Source organism: Alosa alosa, chromosome 13, assembly GCF_017589495.1.
Source record: "Alosa alosa isolate M-15738 ecotype Scorff River chromosome 13, AALO_Geno_1.1, whole genome shotgun sequence".
Classification (NCBI taxonomy): Eukaryota; Metazoa; Chordata; class Actinopteri; order Clupeiformes; family Clupeidae; genus Alosa; species Alosa alosa.
This window is the reverse complement of record NC_063201.1, coordinates 30,254,444-30,274,896: the sequence shown is the minus strand read 5'-3', so window position 1 is coordinate 30,274,896 and position 20,453 is coordinate 30,254,444. Positions and strand designations below refer to the sequence as shown.

Here is a 20,453-nt window from a genome sequence, read left to right as displayed (position 1 = left end):
TTTTCTTTGTCGCGTGCTGGGTCGGTATCGGTGAAGCAGCGCGCTCTGCCGGTTAACCAGGCGACAGTGGTGTGCATGAATGTATTTGTGTGTTTACGTGGTATTTAAAAAAAGATTACATCATTCTAGTAGTTGTACCATATTGATTTTATTGGCAGAAATTAAACATTTTTTTATTGTGCACCAGGGATTGTTACTGAGGTCATAGTTCTAGTGTTTCTGTGTAAGAAAAGAGACATCGAAGAGAGCCCTTATCAATCAAATAATCAAATCAAACATGCAATCATCCAAAACACTTTCCCGTTTAGCATTCTCCGCTTCTTGAGTGAGATGGTCTCTGTGCCAAAACATGGAGAGATGGCTAAGAAACAAATGACATGAAAGAATGAATTGCAAAATATTTTGCTTCTCAGTTGAAGGAATGTGACATGAAGGAATGAATTGCAAAATATTTTGCTTCTCAGTTGACAACAGATGGGTGTGTGTGTGTGGATAATTAAGTTAACATTTGAACCCCTATATGTCTATGATATTATACAGACTTTGAAACAAAACACATTCCACTGTGTATGTGCTACTTCTGATGATGCTCTTATGACTTCCCACAACAGCAAATTAGGATGTGCAGGTATTTCTCACTGTTCTCTCTAGTGTGTGTGTGTGTGTGTGTGTGTGTGTAGCAGTAGTAGTCGTAGTCAAAGTGCTCTCTGGCTCTCTAATGCGTATTCGGACCATCACTACATTTAATTTATTATATTATATTAAGAAGCACTTATTTATACAAAAAAACATGTACAGCAGCTTTGGTCATCGCTTTCGCTCCACACCCCTCAAGGCCCCTCTCAGTGTCCAGGTGTTTTGTGCTTGTCTCTGTAAACCTTCAAGATGGCCTCGCACACAAATCGGAACTGGCACTGAAAGAGAAAAAAAACAACAATATAAAACACAAACAAATGTACAACTTTTTGAACATCACAAGTGTGTACACCATGCATACCGGTGTTTGGACCATCATAGCTCTCTGCTCTCTCAGAGACTGGACAATCTGGAGTGGACACACAGGTTCGCCTGCCTCCATCTGCATCAGCGCTGTTTCCATGGTGATGAGGACACCTGTCCGTCCGATCCCTGCGCTGCTCAAACAATATCATGTGACAGTGAGAATGTGTGTTTAGGGCGGGCAGTTAATGAGTGGATTTGGACATGTCCTTACCTGCAGTGGACCATCAGTGGGCCCATCCTTTTCTTTCGCCTGCGCATAGACTGGATGAAGTCGAGGAAATCAGAGGCGTCGTCTGGGGTACCATGATCCGGCCAGGCCACGTATTGCAGGTGAGTAACAGAGCGCTGCTCATCAGTCTGGTATGGGGAAAATGAGAGAGAGAGAGAGAGAGAGAGAAATCCTAGTAAACAAGGGTATGTTTGTGTGTGAATACCAGTATTTCCCCTGTGTGTGTGTGTGTGTGTGTGTGTGTGTGTGTGTGTGTGTGTGTGTGTGTGTGTGTGTGTGTGTGAGCCAGTATTTCCCCTGTGTGTGTGTGTGTGTGTGTGTGTGTGTGTGTGTGTGTGTGTCTGAGCCAGTATTTCCCCTGTGTGTGTGTGTGTGTGTGCCAGTATTTCCCCTGTGTGTGTGTGTGTGTGTGTGTGTGTGCCAGTATTTCCTCTTTGTGTGGGTGTGTGTTTACCAGTGTGTTTGTGAGTGTGAACTCTCGGGTGACGTAGGTCAGGTTGCCTTCCTCTGAGTGGCAGCACACCTGCAGGTTGCTGTATTCCCTCACCTCTGGGGGGTGTGGCCAGTACTGGTGGCACTTGGTCTGGAGCAGACACAGGGGTTTAGGGAGGAGGCAGCAGTTCAACAGTCAACTCCTACAGCAACACCAACCAGCTCAAAACACTTAGTCCAACCATTTTACCAGCTCTACAAGTGCTATCCATCTTATATGGATTGTCATACTCTCCAATATCAAAAGGAGATTAAATATTTCCTTTGGATTTCCTGTACATTGTTGATAATTACCCAGTAAACTTTGAGACTATCCTGCCCTCTCAGACATTTAGAGGTAAACCGTCTGACCACAACCACAGTGGTCTAAGTTTCAGCCACAGCCCCTGGCTTCCTCTGCACGTCGTTCACATCAAGATGTGAAACTAACACCATGTAGCAGTTGCTCACTAGACTGACTCATTTCCACCACTACCAATATGTAATGGCTCTTTTCAGCAACACAGTCATATTTATCACACTCACATCTATTTCTGTTTAGATACTTCTGTTTATGTTCCCTATCAACAGCTAACAGTGAACAGTTAAAATGATTTGTGGCAATGATATTCACACATTGAACTCTTTGAAATGTCCATCACCATAATGTCTAATACTTAGTCTGTTTGTGTAAATGAGAATAACTTCAAATAATTGGTTTTGTCTTGTTCATAACTTTTGATCATAGACATTCATGAGTATGATTATTGTGTCCAGAATAATGTAGCATGTAATTAGAATGTGTAAAAGTACATTTCACATGTGACTAATTAGGTTATAATATACAGGTAACATAAATAATTCCGTTTTTATAAACAGGCAAGTGTGTGCATACGTTTTCAATAATATCTATACACATTTGTGTGTGTGTGTGTGTGTGTGTGTGTGAGTGTGTGTGTGTCTACTCACCCGCCCTCTCTCGGTGAGTGTGGTGAGCATGATTATGTGCGTGCTGTTCTGCTCCCATACACACCTCCAGAAGTGTGTGCAGGTGACTGGTAGTGGCCCCTGAGCAGCAATGTAGCGCAACACCCCGCCACCTGGCTCCGTCTACATAAACACAAAACACACACGCGCGCAAACAAACAAACCCATTTCTCAACCTATTCCATGCAAGTTGCGACAGGGACTGTGAGTGGGAATGTTTACGTGAATCCCAGTCGGTGAGTCAGAGACAGAGCAGGCCACTGAGTGTCATGTAGGGGCCTGTGAGTGCATTCCTGGAATTTGTGGGTGGTATGCATTTGAGTGCAGCTACCTTCACATGATTGGCGTTGATGTAGTCATCACTGTCTCCCTTTAATACCACTCTGGTGATGTCGTCTACAGGAGACAGAGTCCAAGTCATGGATGTGACCATGAATGAGACTGCATCAAATGACTAGGTGCTATCAAATGAGGGTGTGAGAGTGCACAGCAAGCTGTGACTTACATGGCAAAACATCCTTATAACGATTCTTCTCTGTGTTCTCCGGCAACCTTGCACTTGTGTACGTGAGCCCAGGTTTTCTTCTGTATAGTTTCTGTGGGCAGACAGAGAAGCCGGTGATGAACACAGCAGTGGTCAATCTCTCATATTTACACACCCTCGGTCACACCCTGGCTCACTTCAAACTGCATCAGTAAAGTCCCGGTCATTACACCCCTCTCCAGTCTGCTCATAGAGTCCTCCAGGCTCTGTCCTGGCGTTTGATTGGCTGTCTCAGAGATGTCCCCGAGCATAGAAAGGCCAAGGTCAATCTGGAGCGAGGGGACAGCACGGAGGGTGACACCTGCTGACACACACAGGCACACACACACACTTGTAAGAACTAGCTATATGACATAGTTTACAGACCTCTTATATATTTGGTGTGTGTGTGTGTGCGCGCGCACGTGTTACCTCGGCGGCGCAGCAGCAGTGTGAGGTGATTGGTGTGTGTTTCCCGGCTGGCCCGGATGAACATGACCACCTGCTGATGTGTGTGTTCTGATACATCCCTTCCGTTCACCAGGACCAACTCATCCCCCACACACACCGCCGGGGTGCACTGGGCCGCCTAGAAACACACACAGACAGAGACATATTGGACATGGTATGCAATGCGCACATGCACATAAAGAAACATTTGACTTTCCTTTAGGAAGGCAGAACAGGTAGATAATACATGCAGTCACTGACAAGCGCTCTCTTGCTGTCATTGATACACGCAATGTAGGGTTTGCCCAAATGAAAACAAAAACGATGCAAACATGGGATCAAAACGAGAAGCTTTACTGACAAAACACAGATATAGAACTAGAACTAAAATGCAAGCAACAGCAGTGTGCGCGCAAACAAAGACTGGCAAAATACTAGTATAGGAGACTTGAAGGTTTATATATACTGGGGATAACAGGACACAGGTGAACACAATGAATCTATCCACAAGTTTCCAGGGGGTGCTGCTGTAAAGAAGAAAATGGGTAAAACTTCTGGTGAGGCGGTGGAAGTAGTATACCTATGGTATTTTGTGTGCTAATTAGTGAAGAAGTATTTCTCGGATTATTAATTACTGTGTAGAGTAGCAAACCTTTATGAGAGATGTCGTTACGGAGCTCAGGGACAACATGTTGCTGTTTGTGGTTGTACATATAACTGGACTAAGTGGCTAAAATACTTTTTAGAAACATAAGCCTAAAACTAAATCAGAGTGTTCCTGCCGATGATGGTGCAGTTTCCATCGCCTCCCACAAGACGACAAATCAAAAATAATTTGTCTGAAAAACTTCAACTTATAAAAGCCCCATCAAACACGTCCCACTCATTATACTGAGAAGCGGATATTGTGCCTATTTTTGATGCAAGGCCTCATGGGATGTAGGAAACTTGTGGATAATCAGGGACTGAACTAGACTCAGATGAGGGGCGGAGACAGGGACAAGGGAGAGAAGCACATGGCACAGGACACAGGAAGTACCCAAAAAGCTACACAGTGGAATACAAAATCAATGTATTGGCTAGGGAAACAGGACAAGACCCTTACAGCAAAGACAAATCATTAAACATTACCGGGGAGTCTGGGTTCACATGCGATATGACAAGAGGCATCTTCTGATCCACACCTCCCTGGAAAACAAAAATAATATTTTGCAAATAGTTTCTACCGTTCATATAAATTACACCGGCACATATCTGGCTTTCTAATTACCGCTAATTGCACTCACTTATTCAGTTCAATCAAATGTATCCCACTGACACCAATGCTAGTGTCATCCAGGACACACACTTACTTTGACGTTGAACCCAAATTTGCCATCTGGGTCAGGGCTTATTCTCACCAACAACAAATCACCATCCATCACCAGCCCCTACAACACACCCAGCACTGGAATGATGAAGGGCTCTAGAAGTAAGCTCTGATGAACTATACATACATATACATGTAAGACACACACACACACACACACACACACACACACACACACACACACACACACACACACACACACTTTAACTCATTACAGCAATCTAATGGGTTGTCTGGTGTCCCAGTGTGAAAAGAGAGGGGAGAGTGTGTATACACACACACACACACACACACACACACACACACACACACACACACACACACACACGCACACACACACACAGACACACACACAGACACACACACACAGACACACACCTTCTCCCAGGGTGACTCCTCTTCCTCCCCAGTGATGACTTCATCATGTTGGGGCGTGAGGGTGCTTGAAGTGTTATCGTCTTGAACTTTCCTTTGCCATGACAACCATCAGATTAAAATTGACTACACTGACCAAAGGCCTTTATTAATGTATGAGCATGTAATGAAAACATGGCATGGCATGACCGGTGTGTGGACACATACCTGTACGTGTAAAACACTTCTTCAGTCTCCGTTCCATCACTCGTCTCACCGGTCAGGTTATCGACAGAGGATGGCCGTGGCTTGTGTACGTCATGCCTCATGCGTGGACTCCGCCTTCAGAAGGGAAGAGTTCAGCGGTGGCGTTGAAGTGCGCAGGAGCGCAGGGTGCACATGTGGACACAGAGAGCAGTGCGTCAGCACACAGCCAGATCAGGAGATTTAGGAGTGTGAGGGAGAGGATGGGGGGGGGGGTTCTGTTGTCATACCAGGTGGGTGTGCTTGGAGGAGATCTGGAGGGGAGGCTCTGCGTCTCCAGGTGTTCACTTGAGCCAGTCTTCAGAGCCGAGTCCCATAGCTTGCCAGTCACAAGTCTGCGGTACAGTGGCCTTCAAAACAAACACGCACACGCACACGCACACACACACACACACACACACACACACACACACACACACACACACACACACACACGAACAATGGAATGAATATGGAGAGAATTACTAACTAATTAAATAAAACAAAACAAATTAAATCAGAACCATCATGCACAACTACGCTTGTGTTACTCACTCTAACTCAGTGTGGCTGGGTATGAGTATGGGTATGGGTGTGTACATACCTGGATGTGGGTGCTGTGTGTGTGTTCCTGTGTTGGTAAAACGTGTGATGGTCCACACACGATCTCCAGAGGATTTTACAGTTACGAGAACTCTGCATGCAGACAGATACCACTTGCTCTCCCACCTCTCCCTACACACACACACACACACACACACACACACACACACACACACACACACACACACACACACACACACCAAAACACAATACCATGTTCTTATGTATACATCATGCAATTTTGAGTACAGATTCTCAGTGGTAACATGCACTCCAACGTGTATTGGCTCAGTTGTTCTGCTTATGTTTCTGAGCTCCAGTAAAGTTACATTTACAGCTAGAATCAATAAGAAAAGCCATACTAACCATGAACTACCTAACTGGTTTGCTTAATTGCATGTAATAACACATATAACTATTATACCAATGTGGTTGTTTTGTGCAGATGACTAAAACATTCACTTCCTCTTTAGATTTGAATACAGCCTCGATAAGCTGGTTAATTTTAGAGGGCCATCTCCCTCAGTCTCACACCATAATAACAACAGTTTTTTTCCCCAGAAGCACTTTGGCAGAGTACTGTGACAAGCATGTTCTATTACATGAAATCCCATCATGTATGTACAAGATAAGTACATGGTAGTACACATTGTTACCCAGTTTGGTATACTATACTTCATGGTTTAGATACACTGTAACAAGGGCACTGTCCTTTAAAGTGTTATCAACGTTTTCTTACACAGACTGAGAATATACACAACACTGAAATACAAGGACATCTCTACTTATCTGACATACATGTTTTCTTCGAAGGTGTATGCAAAATCTTTTCCTTTTGAATGAAATCTTGATTATGTTTATCCTGCAAAACAAAACTCTATTAAGACTAGAGATAGATGGATGCCCCTTCTCCACACACTCACTCTCTCTCACACACACACCACACACACCACACACACACACACACACACATGAAAATCACAACAATTAAGCATGAAGGGGAACTATGACTCACCAAGGGAAAAAACTGGTGCAGATCAGATTACAGAACAAAGCCACGCCTCCCGAGGCAATGCCCACCCATAGGGTGGACTTACTCTCATCCTGAGGGTACAGATAAAAAGAACATTTAAGTGTTTAGCTTACACTTTGATCCAAAATGACTTACAGAATATAATATGAGAACAGTAACAGTTGCAAAATAATGCAAATAAGGTTTCTTCCTATTTAAAGGGAGTTCTTCCTTGAGGTAAATTCCTGCATAGGATAACTTTAAACTACGAATTAAACCAAAACTGAAACACATCGAATAGATCTTGAGTGTATAACACAAGGCTTGAACATATTTTTGCTTATTCTCATCCAAAGTGTAGCCTATGGAACAGCTAAGGACAGGTGCCGAAAGTTATCTTACAATCTGCAAAAAAATTATAAACAAGGCAATATAAGAAGTGGCCTAGTTACCACTACAATGGTTAATCTCCTTCTCCATTTTTGATGCATGCAGCGTGGGCGTTGTTGTTGATTAACAAAAGTGGGAGGGCCCACAGCCCCCTGGCCCCCTTGCCTCCGGCGCCAGCCTGAGTGTGTGTGTGCTGTTTTACCTTTGCAACATGTAGCTCCACTCCATAGAGTTCCAGCGTTCTAGCTGTGTTCAAAAAGCAAAGCTCGGCTTCACACTGAGAGAGGCCCCTGTGGTTGGATGCACACAAACGCATGTATGTATATGAATGATCACACAGCCACAAACCAGAGGAAATCACCTTGCAATTAAACTATAGAAAAAATATGTCCTTATGCATATACATTTGCATTAGGGAATAATAACAATGGTGTGTGTGTGTGTGTGTTGGGGAGAGGAGTTACTGACCAGGTGCATGCATGGGCATGCATGAATACCTATGTTGTGGATGCAGTGCTTCTACTTTCAGGAGGAAATCCTCATTCTGTTCAGGTAGAAAGTGAGCCTTGCTCAGGTACCCTGATGGAGTCTCAGGTTTGTGGTCTCCAAGCTCCGCTGTCAATCATAGAAAGAGAGTGCCGTGAGGCCTGATGGCTGATTTGATTCCCGTCATCAATTACTTGTACTGTATGGGTCCATTAGTATACATTCCATAGCATGTGAATGCATGTCGGGAGTGCGCGCTTAATTGGCTGACTGAGCAAACTAAATTGGATTAAGTGAGCTTCCTTTATCAAGGCTTTGTTACAGTTGTGTAAAACCCCACAGACACAGAAGCTTTTTAGGAATAGATGTCTGCTGTGTGCCAAAAAAGGGGTCAGCCACAGGTTCCACGCAACTGACCAAGAGATCCTTTAGACCAACCTCCAGTACTACACTAGATCATACCAGATATGACCTAAAGGAACAGTGGATACAGTACTGGCACCAATAGTTTACCTAACTTGGCTGATTTAATACCTGATTACTCTTAATCCATTTGAGCAAGGTGTGTGTGTGTGTGTGTGTGTGTGTGTGTGTGAGAGAGAGAGAGAGAGAGAGAAATAAAAAGAGAGAGAGACTCACACTGAACTGCATACGAGGCAAGAACCACAGCAGAACTGAGAGGACATTTCAATCTGTAACATGCACAGAATAGTTAGTACACTGGCCCACTCTACAAACACATACACACAAATATGTAAAATAAAGTCAAAAGCCAGTTGAGCCAGTATGTCTGATTGTGTTACCTGCCCTCTTGAATATCTCTCTTAATCTGCAGGAAATAGAAATGCCTGAAAGTAAAAATATAGTAAATATATATGAAATATACTTTCAACAAGTTAAGAACACAGCAACAAAACAACAACAACACAACCACACACAAATATACTTAGAAACTCATCCTGCTGTGAAGATAACAAAAAAGAGGGCAATCACACACACACACACACACACACACACACACACACACACACACACACACACACACACACACACACACACATCGCCTCTATATGTCACCAAACCAGCTTACTGTACATGCCCACACCTGCTAATGATGCAGGGGTTGTCCAGTGTTGTTTGATTTTATTTTCATTTCAAATTTTGAGCAAATGTTCATCTTTAAGTTAATATCAAATTAACAACTGTCAGTGGATGTGTCAAAGTCTCTTAATCCAAATCCATTCATTGTCTGGATAAATAAACTTGACTTGATATTAAAGTTTACAGTACTGATAATTGATCAGTAGTAAGCTCACCTGGTTTGCTCATGTTGCAAGGAATTTGGATCAGAAACAAAGAAGCGAACTCTAAAACTCAAGAAGAATGGCGACGGGCCTGCAGAAGAGAGGAAGAGAGAGAAAGAAAGAAAGAGAGATCTAATATAATTTTGCAGAACAATACAGAATTATTGCATTGTCTTTTTTATATTTAACTAAGGAAGGCTAACACTAAGATGAGGACAGATTAAGAACACCTCTGTAGGTCAGGATGACTAAGAGCAGACTTTTGAGCAGAGCTCATTTGGTGAGGTAAGAATCTGCTGTGAGTCTCCCTGAGGCCTCTGGTGGCATTCAGATATGATGATGAAACTGCGGGGCTAGCCTTGGGTACGACATACCACCACCAATGCAAGGCAGCTCTTGCTCACCTTTCAACTGCTTCTTCAGGGGTTTGTTCTGCTCCAGCCACCTCTACAGAGAGCACAAACATATTTCGGTTATAAAGTGCACACACATTCACACGTCACATTTACCTACTCACACGTGCATCCACAAATGTAAATACACATGCTGAACTCGACTAAAATTGACTAAGACACGGGCAGGCCCTCACACTTAAAAGTGCTCTTACCGGCGAAGTCTCTCGGAGTGTGTTTTCTGATATAAGCAGGCTGTAGTAGTGAGTGTCCTGCACAGCCAGCTGTGCACAGACAGCGCTGAACAGGGCAGAGCCATCCTGCTGTTTCTGTGAGGAAAGAGGGGGGGGGGAAACCCTCAGGACTTTTGACAGAATACACACCAGTCAAAAACAGCATTCTAATTTGACTTCAGATCAAATGCTTAGCTGTGAGAAGGGGGGGAGGGGGAGAGCGAGAGAGAGGGAAGGAGGGAGAGAGAGACCAAGAGAGAGACTTACATTGACATGGAAGGTATGTGTGTCACCATCAGGAAAGAGCACCACACAGAGCAGCTCTGCTAATGGCATTAGTGTTGAGTTGGAGAAGGTGTCAGAGAAACGGGGAGAATGCTTGTGATGGTGCAACACCAATCGCGCACTCCAGCTGGATGGCCACAATCTCACACCTAAAAAAAACCCCCCATATTTTCATTAACGGAGGCATGTTTACACCACCCCCATCCGTCACATACAGAAAGAAAGACACTCTGTTGCTTTCCAGAATAGTCCCCGTAGGATAGTTATCTGAGCAAGCTTTTGCATTAATGCCGACAAAGTTCGTGACTTTGCATTAAAGCTGTTAAACTTCCACAAACTAATGGGCTCATGCACCTAACAAGCGTGCTTCCACAGAGGAACACACAGCGTTAGCGGAAAATAACCCATAGCTTTCTTGTGAAATTACTCAGATATGCCACACCCACCTCAAAATGTCAAAGATGCTCAACAACATGAACAGTCCAATGAGAAAAAGATGAAGGCTGATATTAGAAACAATTGTTGTAAAGCGTAGAATATCTGGGCTGTCAACGCACTCGCCAAGCAACCCAATAACTAGACCGCGCTTGCTTCTGTCGACATCGAGTCCCTTTAGCCAAAGAGCGAATCCTAAGTTATAGAACCTGTGCAGTTAAGCGTTGTGGCGAATCACGGAGATCTATGTGTAACTATATAATATATCCTAGTCTAAATCACAGTAAGACTGATTGGTATAGCTTACATGTATTGTAAAAAGTTCTTGTTTTGGGTTTTGACAATCTGGATCGTCACTGAGAGAATCCTCTTTCCTTGTGGTTTCTAAAGAAGCTATTCAGCATTACTCATCGTGAAAAACTTTAGGGCGTGCATTCATCTGAACTCTAGAGTTCAGTAGCCTATGTGTTCAGAGTGACTAGATCATCTTAGAGAATTAAACTGACGTCGCGGCTTCGGCAGGCTGCTTGACGTTCCTTTGGGTTAAGCACAAAAGTCGGTACTGGGTTTCCATGACAGGGTGTAACCGGGCATTACCTGAAGTTATTACTTTAGGTGTAACCCATGACTAAACGCACGATTTAAGAAACTTCTCAAACACACATTTGCGAGAAGTGTGTTCAGTATACGTATAGGAATAGTCCATAATGTCGAAATCGTTTTAAGGAACTGTGCCTACCTGATTGTTCTGCCTCGAACTAGTTCTTATTTCGTGCGTAGAGTTAATGCTTCCATGTTGGGAGAGCCAATGGTGCAGGTGAGACATCCGGAAGTGAGTGTTATTGTGTTGTGGTTTGTTTGTTTCGTTCGTGCCCTATCGCAGCAGTGGCACTCCGCCCCTTCTAGGCAAATCTTCACGCGAGTTCTCTGTTAACGCAAGCGCGGTTTTGCTGCGTGTACCGCAGGCGCGATTGGCTTAAAGGCTTCTGTACAGGTGTCATACTTGAAACAGTCGAGACAAAAAAACGAAAGGACAGACCTATAGGCGACTTTGCCATGTCTGGATGGGACTCTTTCTAAGCCACATTTCTCGCGCATCATATTCTTACCCATAACCTAAGGACTGCCAATGGAATGGAACAGTAGCCCGTTACGCGCTATCAATCGCATTCAGTTCGACCTCAACTAGCCTATGTATTGATACAAGTAAGGAATGTAGGCTTAGCCTGCTTAACCATGTGACATATTTTGTTTGGTCTTGTGATGGAAATTTAACGAGGAAACGTTTGCATATGAACAGCAGAAATTGACTATAGGCATAACCATTCAGTCAATAACCCTGTAGACCAGTGTAGCTTTTAATCAGTTTCTAATTAGTCTTGAAAGTACATTTTTGTATCATCAAAAAAACTCAAATATGCCAGGGCTCCCATGTTTGATCAGTCCTGCATTTTAGCTAAATAATTGGAACAGTGGAACAGTGGAGAAGGCTCTGGATCAGGGTCAGTTTTTTCACCTATGAGGCAGTTATCCAAATGAACAGCAAAGGCATGCTTTCAGGTTTCAAACACTGAGTCCTTTACTGATCCAGCAACTGAACCCTAACAAATCCTTGATTTGGGACATTGCCACTGGACTGTGCAATGGTCTTCTCTTAAACAGTAAGCAAGTCCTAGGACAACACTTGACTCAACACGATGCATTGGGGTCATTAATACTCCCAGTTAAACATAAGTTAACATACACATGAAATAAAACCATGGAAGGTTACAGTCTACCCCTTTTGAACAGGCAACATGATAATTAACAAAATGCTGACATGCTAACTCCTCAGGATCATACATGTAAAGCTGCTGTTTCATAGGAGTCATCAAAAGTAAATGATGGAGTGAATACCATAATTAGATATTCCAAAGAATAAACACGTGGAGCATTTATTTTTTCCTCAACTCCTAAAATGATATAAGACAATATGCACCATGTGCTGAATGTAAAATTGCTCACTAACATCAAAACATTAAATTACCTTTTCAGTCGAAATGAGCCTGTAATTAAATTAAGGGGTCAGTGAATGGTCATCCTAATCTGCAGCCACATGGGACCAGTTGTAAATGAGCATTTCGCTTATAAGGTCACTTTCTTCAGAGCATGGTGTCCCCATGCCTTAGTGACAAGTCTATCTGAAAACAAGGAAGAGGCATTTTATGGGGCTTCAATAAATGCTGCATTTTAAAGTTGTACAATTCCTGAACAAAAAGCTACTTGTGCTGTCAGGCAATTAGATCAGATGCAAAAGTCAGGATGTTGTGTTTAAGGTGGCTCATTACCAGAATCCTGTGTCCTGGGGGAGGTGCTACAAGACAGAGCAGAATATGTTCAGTTAGGCAGCTTTTTAATCTGTGGCATGTTTATTTATGTATATCTATTATCTGTATGTTATGTGTTCATTTGCTGAGTAAAGTACAACTCTAAGTAAAATAAGTCTAAGTCATATCTATCTAAATTACTTTAAAATTCTGTCTGACCTTGTTATTCCCTTTTACCTTCTAAGAACACATATTTTTTGCCCTGTGTGATGGAACATGATTCACATTTGAGTCAGACTTACAAGTTATGAGTATCACCCAACATGCTATTCCAAAGATATGAAGCCACATGACGGTTCTTCTGCTTACACAAGTAAAAATATAAGAACGAGTTGGCTTTCACTCAGTCATATCAAAAAAGAAGCTCCCAATGCCATTCGCAACCACATTCACAACCTCAATATTCAACCTTTGAGGAGGTAGAAGGAAGAAGCATACACCCTGCACTCTTTTCCATTACCAGAGAGAATATGGTTACTGCTTCATTGGTGTCTTGAGTAACCCTTCCTCTGTGTTGTTTATAATCTGCGAGGGCCAAGAAAGACAGTATGCCTAAACAACAACATGCAAATAACTACACCTTGGCACTTACTTGCAGCTCACTGCTGTACCGATTATATTTCAAATGGTGTTTCACTATGTGAGTGTTACATAATTTATTCCTTACCCATGTACAAATAATTAGCTCCTAAACATGTGAAATTTTATTGGATATGAATCCAATAGTTTCGCATTTGACAACAAGCAACACATTTTTACTTGAGAATTTTGTAATATTTTTTATTTACAGAATTAATGTTTGATTAACAACAAAAACTTTCATCAAGCCTGATTGGTTTTTTAACTGACCAGTGAGAGCAGGCCCTGGTGCTCATTTCATATTTAAATGTGAGATTGTGTGTGTTAGCTCATGTTAGTGTATGGGTGTCATCTTCATGTCACTAATCAGGACTGGCTGTTCTTTAACCCAGGCATCCAAATATAGAGGAGTGCTGAGTTCCCAGCACCTTTACCCTCTCTCCTGTTTTCACGCTCTCTCTCTCTCCTCTTCCTATTGCACTGACACTCTGGGGTGGGTGAGTAGGCTTATGGCAGATTTTCAACATCATGTCACTCAAAGGTCAGAAGTTATTTAAGGTACTCTCTCCCTCTCCCATCTACTTCTATATAGAAAGATAGATAGATAGATAGATAGATACTTTATTGATCCCTAGGGGAAATTCAAGAATTGGGTTATGTTTTGGCATTGAATCAATGACCTGTAATGTGACATATTCAGTGAGAGAATATGTGAAGCTGTTGGTGTGTGCACGCACGTGTGCGCATGTGGTGGTGTGTGTGTGTGTGTGTGTGTATGGGGGGCGGTGTAAGCAATTCGACTCTGTCTCCGCGGTGACAGGTTGGCATTTCCGTTATGTAACCCACTAAAGCCTAAATCACATCAAAAGAGGCAAGTCTAGAACTTCTACCTTCATGTGGAGACAGTGGAATGCGTCGGGGGAAAAAATTGTATGTAGGCCTAGGCTAAAGTTTAAACGAGGCAAAACAAAAAAAAATGTCCAGCCTGCAACTGATCCACAAACTCCTTTAGGCTAAAAATAGCCTGGTTGTCGTTGAGGAAAGTTTGTCACATTTCCTGAAATTCTTCAATTACTCTTTGTCTTTATAAAAAGTGAACGAAACAGCGTGACCACCACACAAGATGGTCTAGCTACATCAGAGCCCAACCCTATTCCATAGAGACACGATTGGATTCAAAGTTAATTAATATTTATGTACCTCTGAGGTCTCGAATAGTGTGACGGGTCTCCGCACAGTTGACCACGTGTCTTGCAAAAAATAGCCGGAGCCTTGAACCAGAATCGGCTGGATAAGAGCGCACCTCTAACATTGCATTGCAGACCCTGGGATTTCGCGGAAGGCAATCTTTGCTCTTGTAGGGCAAGACATTAGGCTTCAGACATGGTAAAAAACCTAAAAAGTCCCGTGACCTACGCGAAGATGAAGGGCTTGATGTCACAATTTTCAGGTAGGCTAAACTAGAGAATGATTTATCAAAATACATTTCATTAGAATTATAGGCGGTTTATATATAAGCTTGATCTTTGCACCCCTTCTGTGAACAGAGATACTTTGATTGTAGGCTATTAGTTTCTAATCAGACTGGTTTATTATGCAACCTTGTGGCATGTCTGTTTGTCTTTAAGCCCTAATTAAAGAGAGGAAAGCCCTCGCAAGTGACTTGATGCTGAAGCTTGTGGCCAGTCCGAAGATATATCGGCGGTGAGTTGCCGTGTCAGACTCTGTCAGTTAGGCTACACCATGATTATGGATGATCACCAGGTCATAGCCTAATAATGTACTAAACAATTACAGATTTGCCTATTTTACAATTTCAGTCGTAGGCTATCGAAAAATAAGAATTCCCAAGCCTCTTGCCTAAAATGCTGCTAAAATGCTGAGTTTTTAATCATGGGACGTCATTGTGTGGAAATATTTTTGTCACTTAAACATAGCTTTGGGTTATTAATGACATTTGACTTTTGTTAGAATTTACAGACAGAGAGCATTTAAATAGCCTAAATGTAGGCCATGTCGATACTCGGCTACGTGGGTATGTGATGTCAGTGGAAAGACTGGCAGGCAGCTGTAGGGTTAATTTGGTGTCATAGATGTTTCCTCTACTGTTACATAGACATCAACAACCAAGTAATATTTTAAGGCTACTGTGAATTTCCTACTGTACACTTCAATAATGAAAATGCTCATGGAGGATGCTTGTCATTAAAATAAGCCCATAAAACCAGAGTAAGCCGAATATCCTTCAATGCTCAGGCTTGGATTTTGTGTTAGGTAGCCGAATATCCTTCAATGCTCAGGCTTGGATTTTGTGTTAGGTAGGCAGTGTGTAAAAAATTCTGGGAGGTGATACACTATCAACACTTTTTTCAGTTGTATAAACTGACCCACTGGCGTGAAAACCACATAGGGAAGTCTGAAGTCTGACCTCTGGGCGGAGTGTGTGAATGGTGCCACCCCTGCTGAAGGCCTTTTAAACACCCATTCAGTCATCCTTCGAAAATTCAATTTGTGGCAGCTCTTTTGCCAGCACTACGTGTAGACGGCTAGTCTTCCAGTCAAATAAGAAGCTGCAAATCTGATATTAATGCCTGTGAGCCTCAATAAATATCTCTCTTGCATTCACAGAGAGAACTATAGGACTTTAATTTTGTGAAGTACCAGTACAGGTACATGTTTGTTTTTTTGGAACCTGGTGCAATAATCTGCCAATCTGCTCAATTTGTTGACTTTTTTGTAAAATTTTACTTTGCTCTGCTTTCTCCAGTTTTGACTCTAATGGGTTTCTCAGGCCGGAGGAGGATGCAGCTGACGAAGTAAGTAGTAGGAAAGGTGCAAGCGCAAAATAGTCAACCAATCACTTAGTGTCAAAATAGTCAACCAATCACTTAGTAGCAAAATAGTCAACCAATCACTTAGTATCAAAATAGTCCACCAATCACTTAGTATCAAAATAGTCCACCAATCACTTAGTATCAAAATAGTCAACCAATCACTTAGTGTCAACCAATCACTTAGTATCAACCAATCATTTAGTGTCAAAATAGTCAACCAATCACTTAGTGTCAAAATAGTCAACCAATCACTTAGTGTCAAAATAGTCAACCAATCACTTAGTGTCAACCAATCACTTAGTATCAACCAATCACTTAGTGTCAAAATAGTCAACCATCACTTAGTGTCAAAATAGTCAACCAATCACTTTGTGTCAACCAATCACTTAGTATCAACCAATCACTTAGTATCAAAATAGTCAACCAATCACTTAGTATCAACCAATCACTTAGTATCAAAATAGTCAACCAATCCCTTAGTATCAAAATAGTCAACCAATCACTTAGTGTCAACCAATCACTTAGTATCAACCAATCACTTAGTATCAAAATAGTCAACCAATCACTTAGTATTAAAATAGTCCACCAATCACTTAGTATCAAAATAGTCCACCAATCACTTCGTATCAACCAATCACTTAGTATCAAAATAGTCAACCAATCACTTAGTATCAACCAATCACTTAGTATCAAAATAGTCAACCAATCCCTTAGTATCAAAATAGTCAACCAATCACTTAGTGTCAACCAATCACTTAGTATCAACCAATCACTTAGTATCAAAATAGTCAACCAATCACTTAGTATTAAAATAGTCCACCAATCACTTAGTATCAAAATAGTCCACCAATCACTTAGTATCAACCAATCACTTAGTATCAAAATAGTCAACCAATCACTTAGTATCAAAATAGTCAACCAATCACTTAGTATCAACCAATCACTTAGTATCAAAATAGTCAACCAATCACTTAGTATCAACCAATCACTTAGTATCAAAATAGTCAACCAATCACTTAGTATCAAAATAGTCCACCAATCACTTAGTATCAAAATAGTCCACCAATCACTTAGTATCAAAATAGTCAACCAATCACTTAGTATCAACTCTTCTGAGAAACACAGATTTGGAAACTAGAGCAGATATGAGACACATAAATCCATCAAACTCTGTTCTAATCCATTGTTTTCCCATTTCATCCACAGCTATGTTTCAGAGGCGCTTCACCACACAAGTAAGTAAAAGAGAAAGGGAGAGTCGGAAGTGCATGTGCTTGCACCCAGACAGTCATAATCACAGCGTTTCTTTGTTGCTTATATAGGGTGACGGCTGCAGATTTTGATTACTTGAAGGTGATTGGGACTGGAAGCTTTGGAAAGGTAAAAGTCTCACTCATTATTACAGCTTACCTCACCCCACAAAAACCTAACTGATTTCTTGCTGATAACCAGGATTTCATATCGGAAGGATAATACTGTATATATTTCCTTCCCAATCAAAGGTTCTATTGGCCAGGCAAAAGGAGAGTAAGAACTATTATGCTGTGAAGGTTCTACAGAAGCACCCCATTCTGCAGAGAAAAGAAGTAAGTATGATTATTTGTGACTTTCAAGTGGTTGTCTATGTAGAGTTTGTGTGATGAGTGTGTGAGTGTGTGTGTGTGTGTAGGGCTTTGTTTTGATCATATATATGCGTGTGTGTACTATGCAGCAGGGCCATATCATGTGTGAGCGCAGTGTTCTATTGCGGACCCTCAATCACCCTTTCCTGGTCAGACTCCACTACTGCTTTCAGACCAGTGACAAACTCTACTTTGTGCTTGACTATGCCAGTGGAGGAGAGGTAATACAGTCACACTCAGCATGTCCACCCTTATAGGAACTGACTTCTCATTTAGGAATAGGGCATGGAATCCAACAGATCGCATAAGTAATACTTTGTGTTTGTGTGTGTGTTGGCAGCTCTTCTATCATCTACAGCAAGAGCGTGTGTTTTTGGAGCCCAGAGCTCGATTCTACGCTGCTGAAATTGCAAGTGCACTGGGATATCTACATGCCCTAGATATCATCTATAGGTACACACACAAACTACTGCACACATATATTTTTGTTGTACATTTTTGTTTTTGTTGTAAATGTTTTTGTAAATTCATTCTAAACAGCACTACAAACTGCTTTTTGTTTCTTACCTCCACACCAGGGACCTGAAGCTGGAAAATGTTTTGTTGGACAGATCTGGCCATATCCTACTGACAGACTTTGGCTTGTGTAAAGAGGGAGTAGACCGGGAAGGTCGGACCGGGACATTCTGTGGAACACCTGAATACCTGCCCCCTGAGGTGCTGGAGCAAAGGGAATATGATCGCACTACTGACTGGTGGGCACTTGGTGTGGTGCTTCATGAGATGGTCTACGGCCAGGTGCAAACTCTTTTACACCATTATAGAAATATGTTTAAATGTAAATTCATATACATGCAGACCGATGCACTCGGGGCAATTAGTATGTTAAAAAAACTTTGATTTCCTCTCTTTCTTTCTGCAGCCTCCATTTTTCAGTGAGTCCCGTTCTAGGATGTTGAAGAATATCCTTCATCAGCCACTCCTTTTGAGTCCTGGGATCTCCAAACCTGCCAGAGACCTGCTGCAAAGGCTACTGGAGAAGGATCCTCGGAAGAGGCTGCAGAACCTGGTAAGCAAACACTGAGGTGTCCATCACACCATACACTGCAGACAGAGAAACAAGATCTGGTGGGTATGCTGAAATGAGCTGGATGTAGCTGGTGGTCTTTCGTCTTTGGGGCTTGAAGGTAGTGAGTTAAGAACCTTGCTCCAGAAGCTAAGCTCCATCAAATGCACTAGTTATTCAAATGAGTTATATCAGTATAATCAGTTATACTGTGGCACAGTTTAATAAGCTCAGCACATATGATGCCGCCAGGGGCGATAAGTAGCAAACATAACTGTTTTCATCCTTCCTCCTGTAGGCAGAGTTAGAATGTCACCCATTCTTCTCCTCTATTAATTGGACTGAACTTGTGGAAAAGAAAGTGCGGCCTCCTTTTAGACCATCCCTGGTAAGCATTGGCAGTTTTAGAATTTGTGCCATTTTATTTGTTTTTGTTTTTGTTTTCCAACATGTCCATTTGTTTTGTTACAGTCAGGGCCTGTTGACCTGGTGAACTTTGACCCTGAATTCACACAGTTACCGGTTCCACCCTCACTTGGTGCCTGTGAAGGGTCAGGGCTAGCATTTCCTGGCTTCAGCTTCACCAGTGACAATGGTCCTGCTGTCTCCACTCAGTTCAGCCAATGCTGATTCACAAGGGTTTCTTTACTCATGGAAGTTCGAGCATCATTGCAAAGGATCATCAGCATTGTTTCAATATGCTATGAATGCATTTTTTTATATCTCACCTCAAGATAGATAGATTTAGAATGTTCTAATTTTTCTTGAACCAAGCAAATACTGAGCTAGTATTTCATCTGTCAGTTCTTTGTTGAAAAATGTGACGCCTTTAAGATATAGGTTTCCTCTAAGGTAAATCCCTTGGACCAAATGACTGTAAAATGTATCTACACATTTTCTTATTTTATTTATTGTTTTACATTTACCAGTCAGTGAAATTATATAGGGAACCACTACTGAAGTTACATTTTTTAAAAAAGGTGTCTCCCATATTGCAATGTCTTAATTGTTTGGCAGCAGCTATGAGAAAATGGAAAACTACAAAGGTTTTTGTCTCACTGTAAATGAATTGGGTGGAATTATATTATACTTTTCATCATTACAGAGTACAATGAATATTTTAGGTTAGGCCTACATAATAAATGTCTGTTTCTCATTAATATCTGTTTCATTCTTCAACAAATCACGTCTGCAGTTTGCACTTAACGGCACTGACTT

The 20,453-nt window shown here is 41.9% G+C and overlaps 2 protein-coding genes across 5 annotated transcripts; one reads left to right on the top strand and one right to left on the bottom strand.

Annotated features, from left to right (window-relative positions):
• Positions 1 to 123: 123 nt before the first annotated feature.
• ptpn3 (protein tyrosine phosphatase non-receptor type 3) lies at positions 124 to 13,578 on the bottom strand. Of its 4 annotated transcripts, XM_048260224.1 has the most exons (28): positions 13,377 to 13,578; positions 13,096 to 13,121; positions 12,795 to 12,948; positions 10,316 to 10,482; positions 10,031 to 10,144; positions 9,828 to 9,870; positions 9,436 to 9,514; positions 8,923 to 8,967; positions 8,759 to 8,811; positions 8,131 to 8,248; positions 7,836 to 7,923; positions 7,247 to 7,335; positions 7,030 to 7,093; positions 6,233 to 6,363; positions 5,880 to 5,999; positions 5,614 to 5,727; positions 5,410 to 5,500; positions 5,015 to 5,092; positions 4,794 to 4,850; positions 3,645 to 3,801; positions 3,371 to 3,537; positions 3,195 to 3,285; positions 3,021 to 3,085; positions 2,672 to 2,812; positions 1,686 to 1,814; positions 1,214 to 1,359; positions 998 to 1,133; positions 124 to 914 (listed from the first exon to the last, which is right to left on the bottom strand). In XM_048260224.1, the coding sequence occupies exons 4-28, from the start codon at positions 10,382 to 10,384 to the stop codon at positions 843 to 845; spliced, it is 2,457 nt and encodes an 818-aa protein (XP_048116181.1). In that variant the 5' UTR covers positions 10,385 to 10,482; positions 12,795 to 12,948; positions 13,096 to 13,121; positions 13,377 to 13,578; the 3' UTR covers positions 124 to 842. The 4 variants fall into 4 exon arrangements, with proteins under 4 accessions (XP_048116181.1, XP_048116182.1, XP_048116180.1 ...); XM_048260225.1 differs by having other exon boundaries at positions 12,795 to 13,121; XM_048260223.1 differs by lacking the exons at positions 12,795 to 12,948; positions 13,096 to 13,121; positions 13,377 to 13,578 and adding an exon at positions 11,508 to 11,680.
• A 1,082-nt stretch (positions 13,579 to 14,660) lies between these two features.
• Positions 14,661 to 20,395, top strand: sgk2b (serum/glucocorticoid regulated kinase 2b). The gene is made up of 12 exons (XM_048260239.1): positions 14,661 to 15,163; positions 15,342 to 15,417; positions 16,481 to 16,529; positions 17,754 to 17,782; positions 17,870 to 17,927; positions 18,050 to 18,133; positions 18,259 to 18,390; positions 18,510 to 18,622; positions 18,748 to 18,967; positions 19,092 to 19,238; positions 19,534 to 19,623; positions 19,707 to 20,395. Exons 1-12 carry the CDS (start codon positions 15,097 to 15,099, stop codon positions 19,863 to 19,865), a joined length of 1,224 nt encoding a protein of 407 aa, XP_048116196.1. The 5' UTR covers positions 14,661 to 15,096; the 3' UTR covers positions 19,866 to 20,395.
• Positions 20,396 to 20,453: the final 58 nt, after the last annotated feature.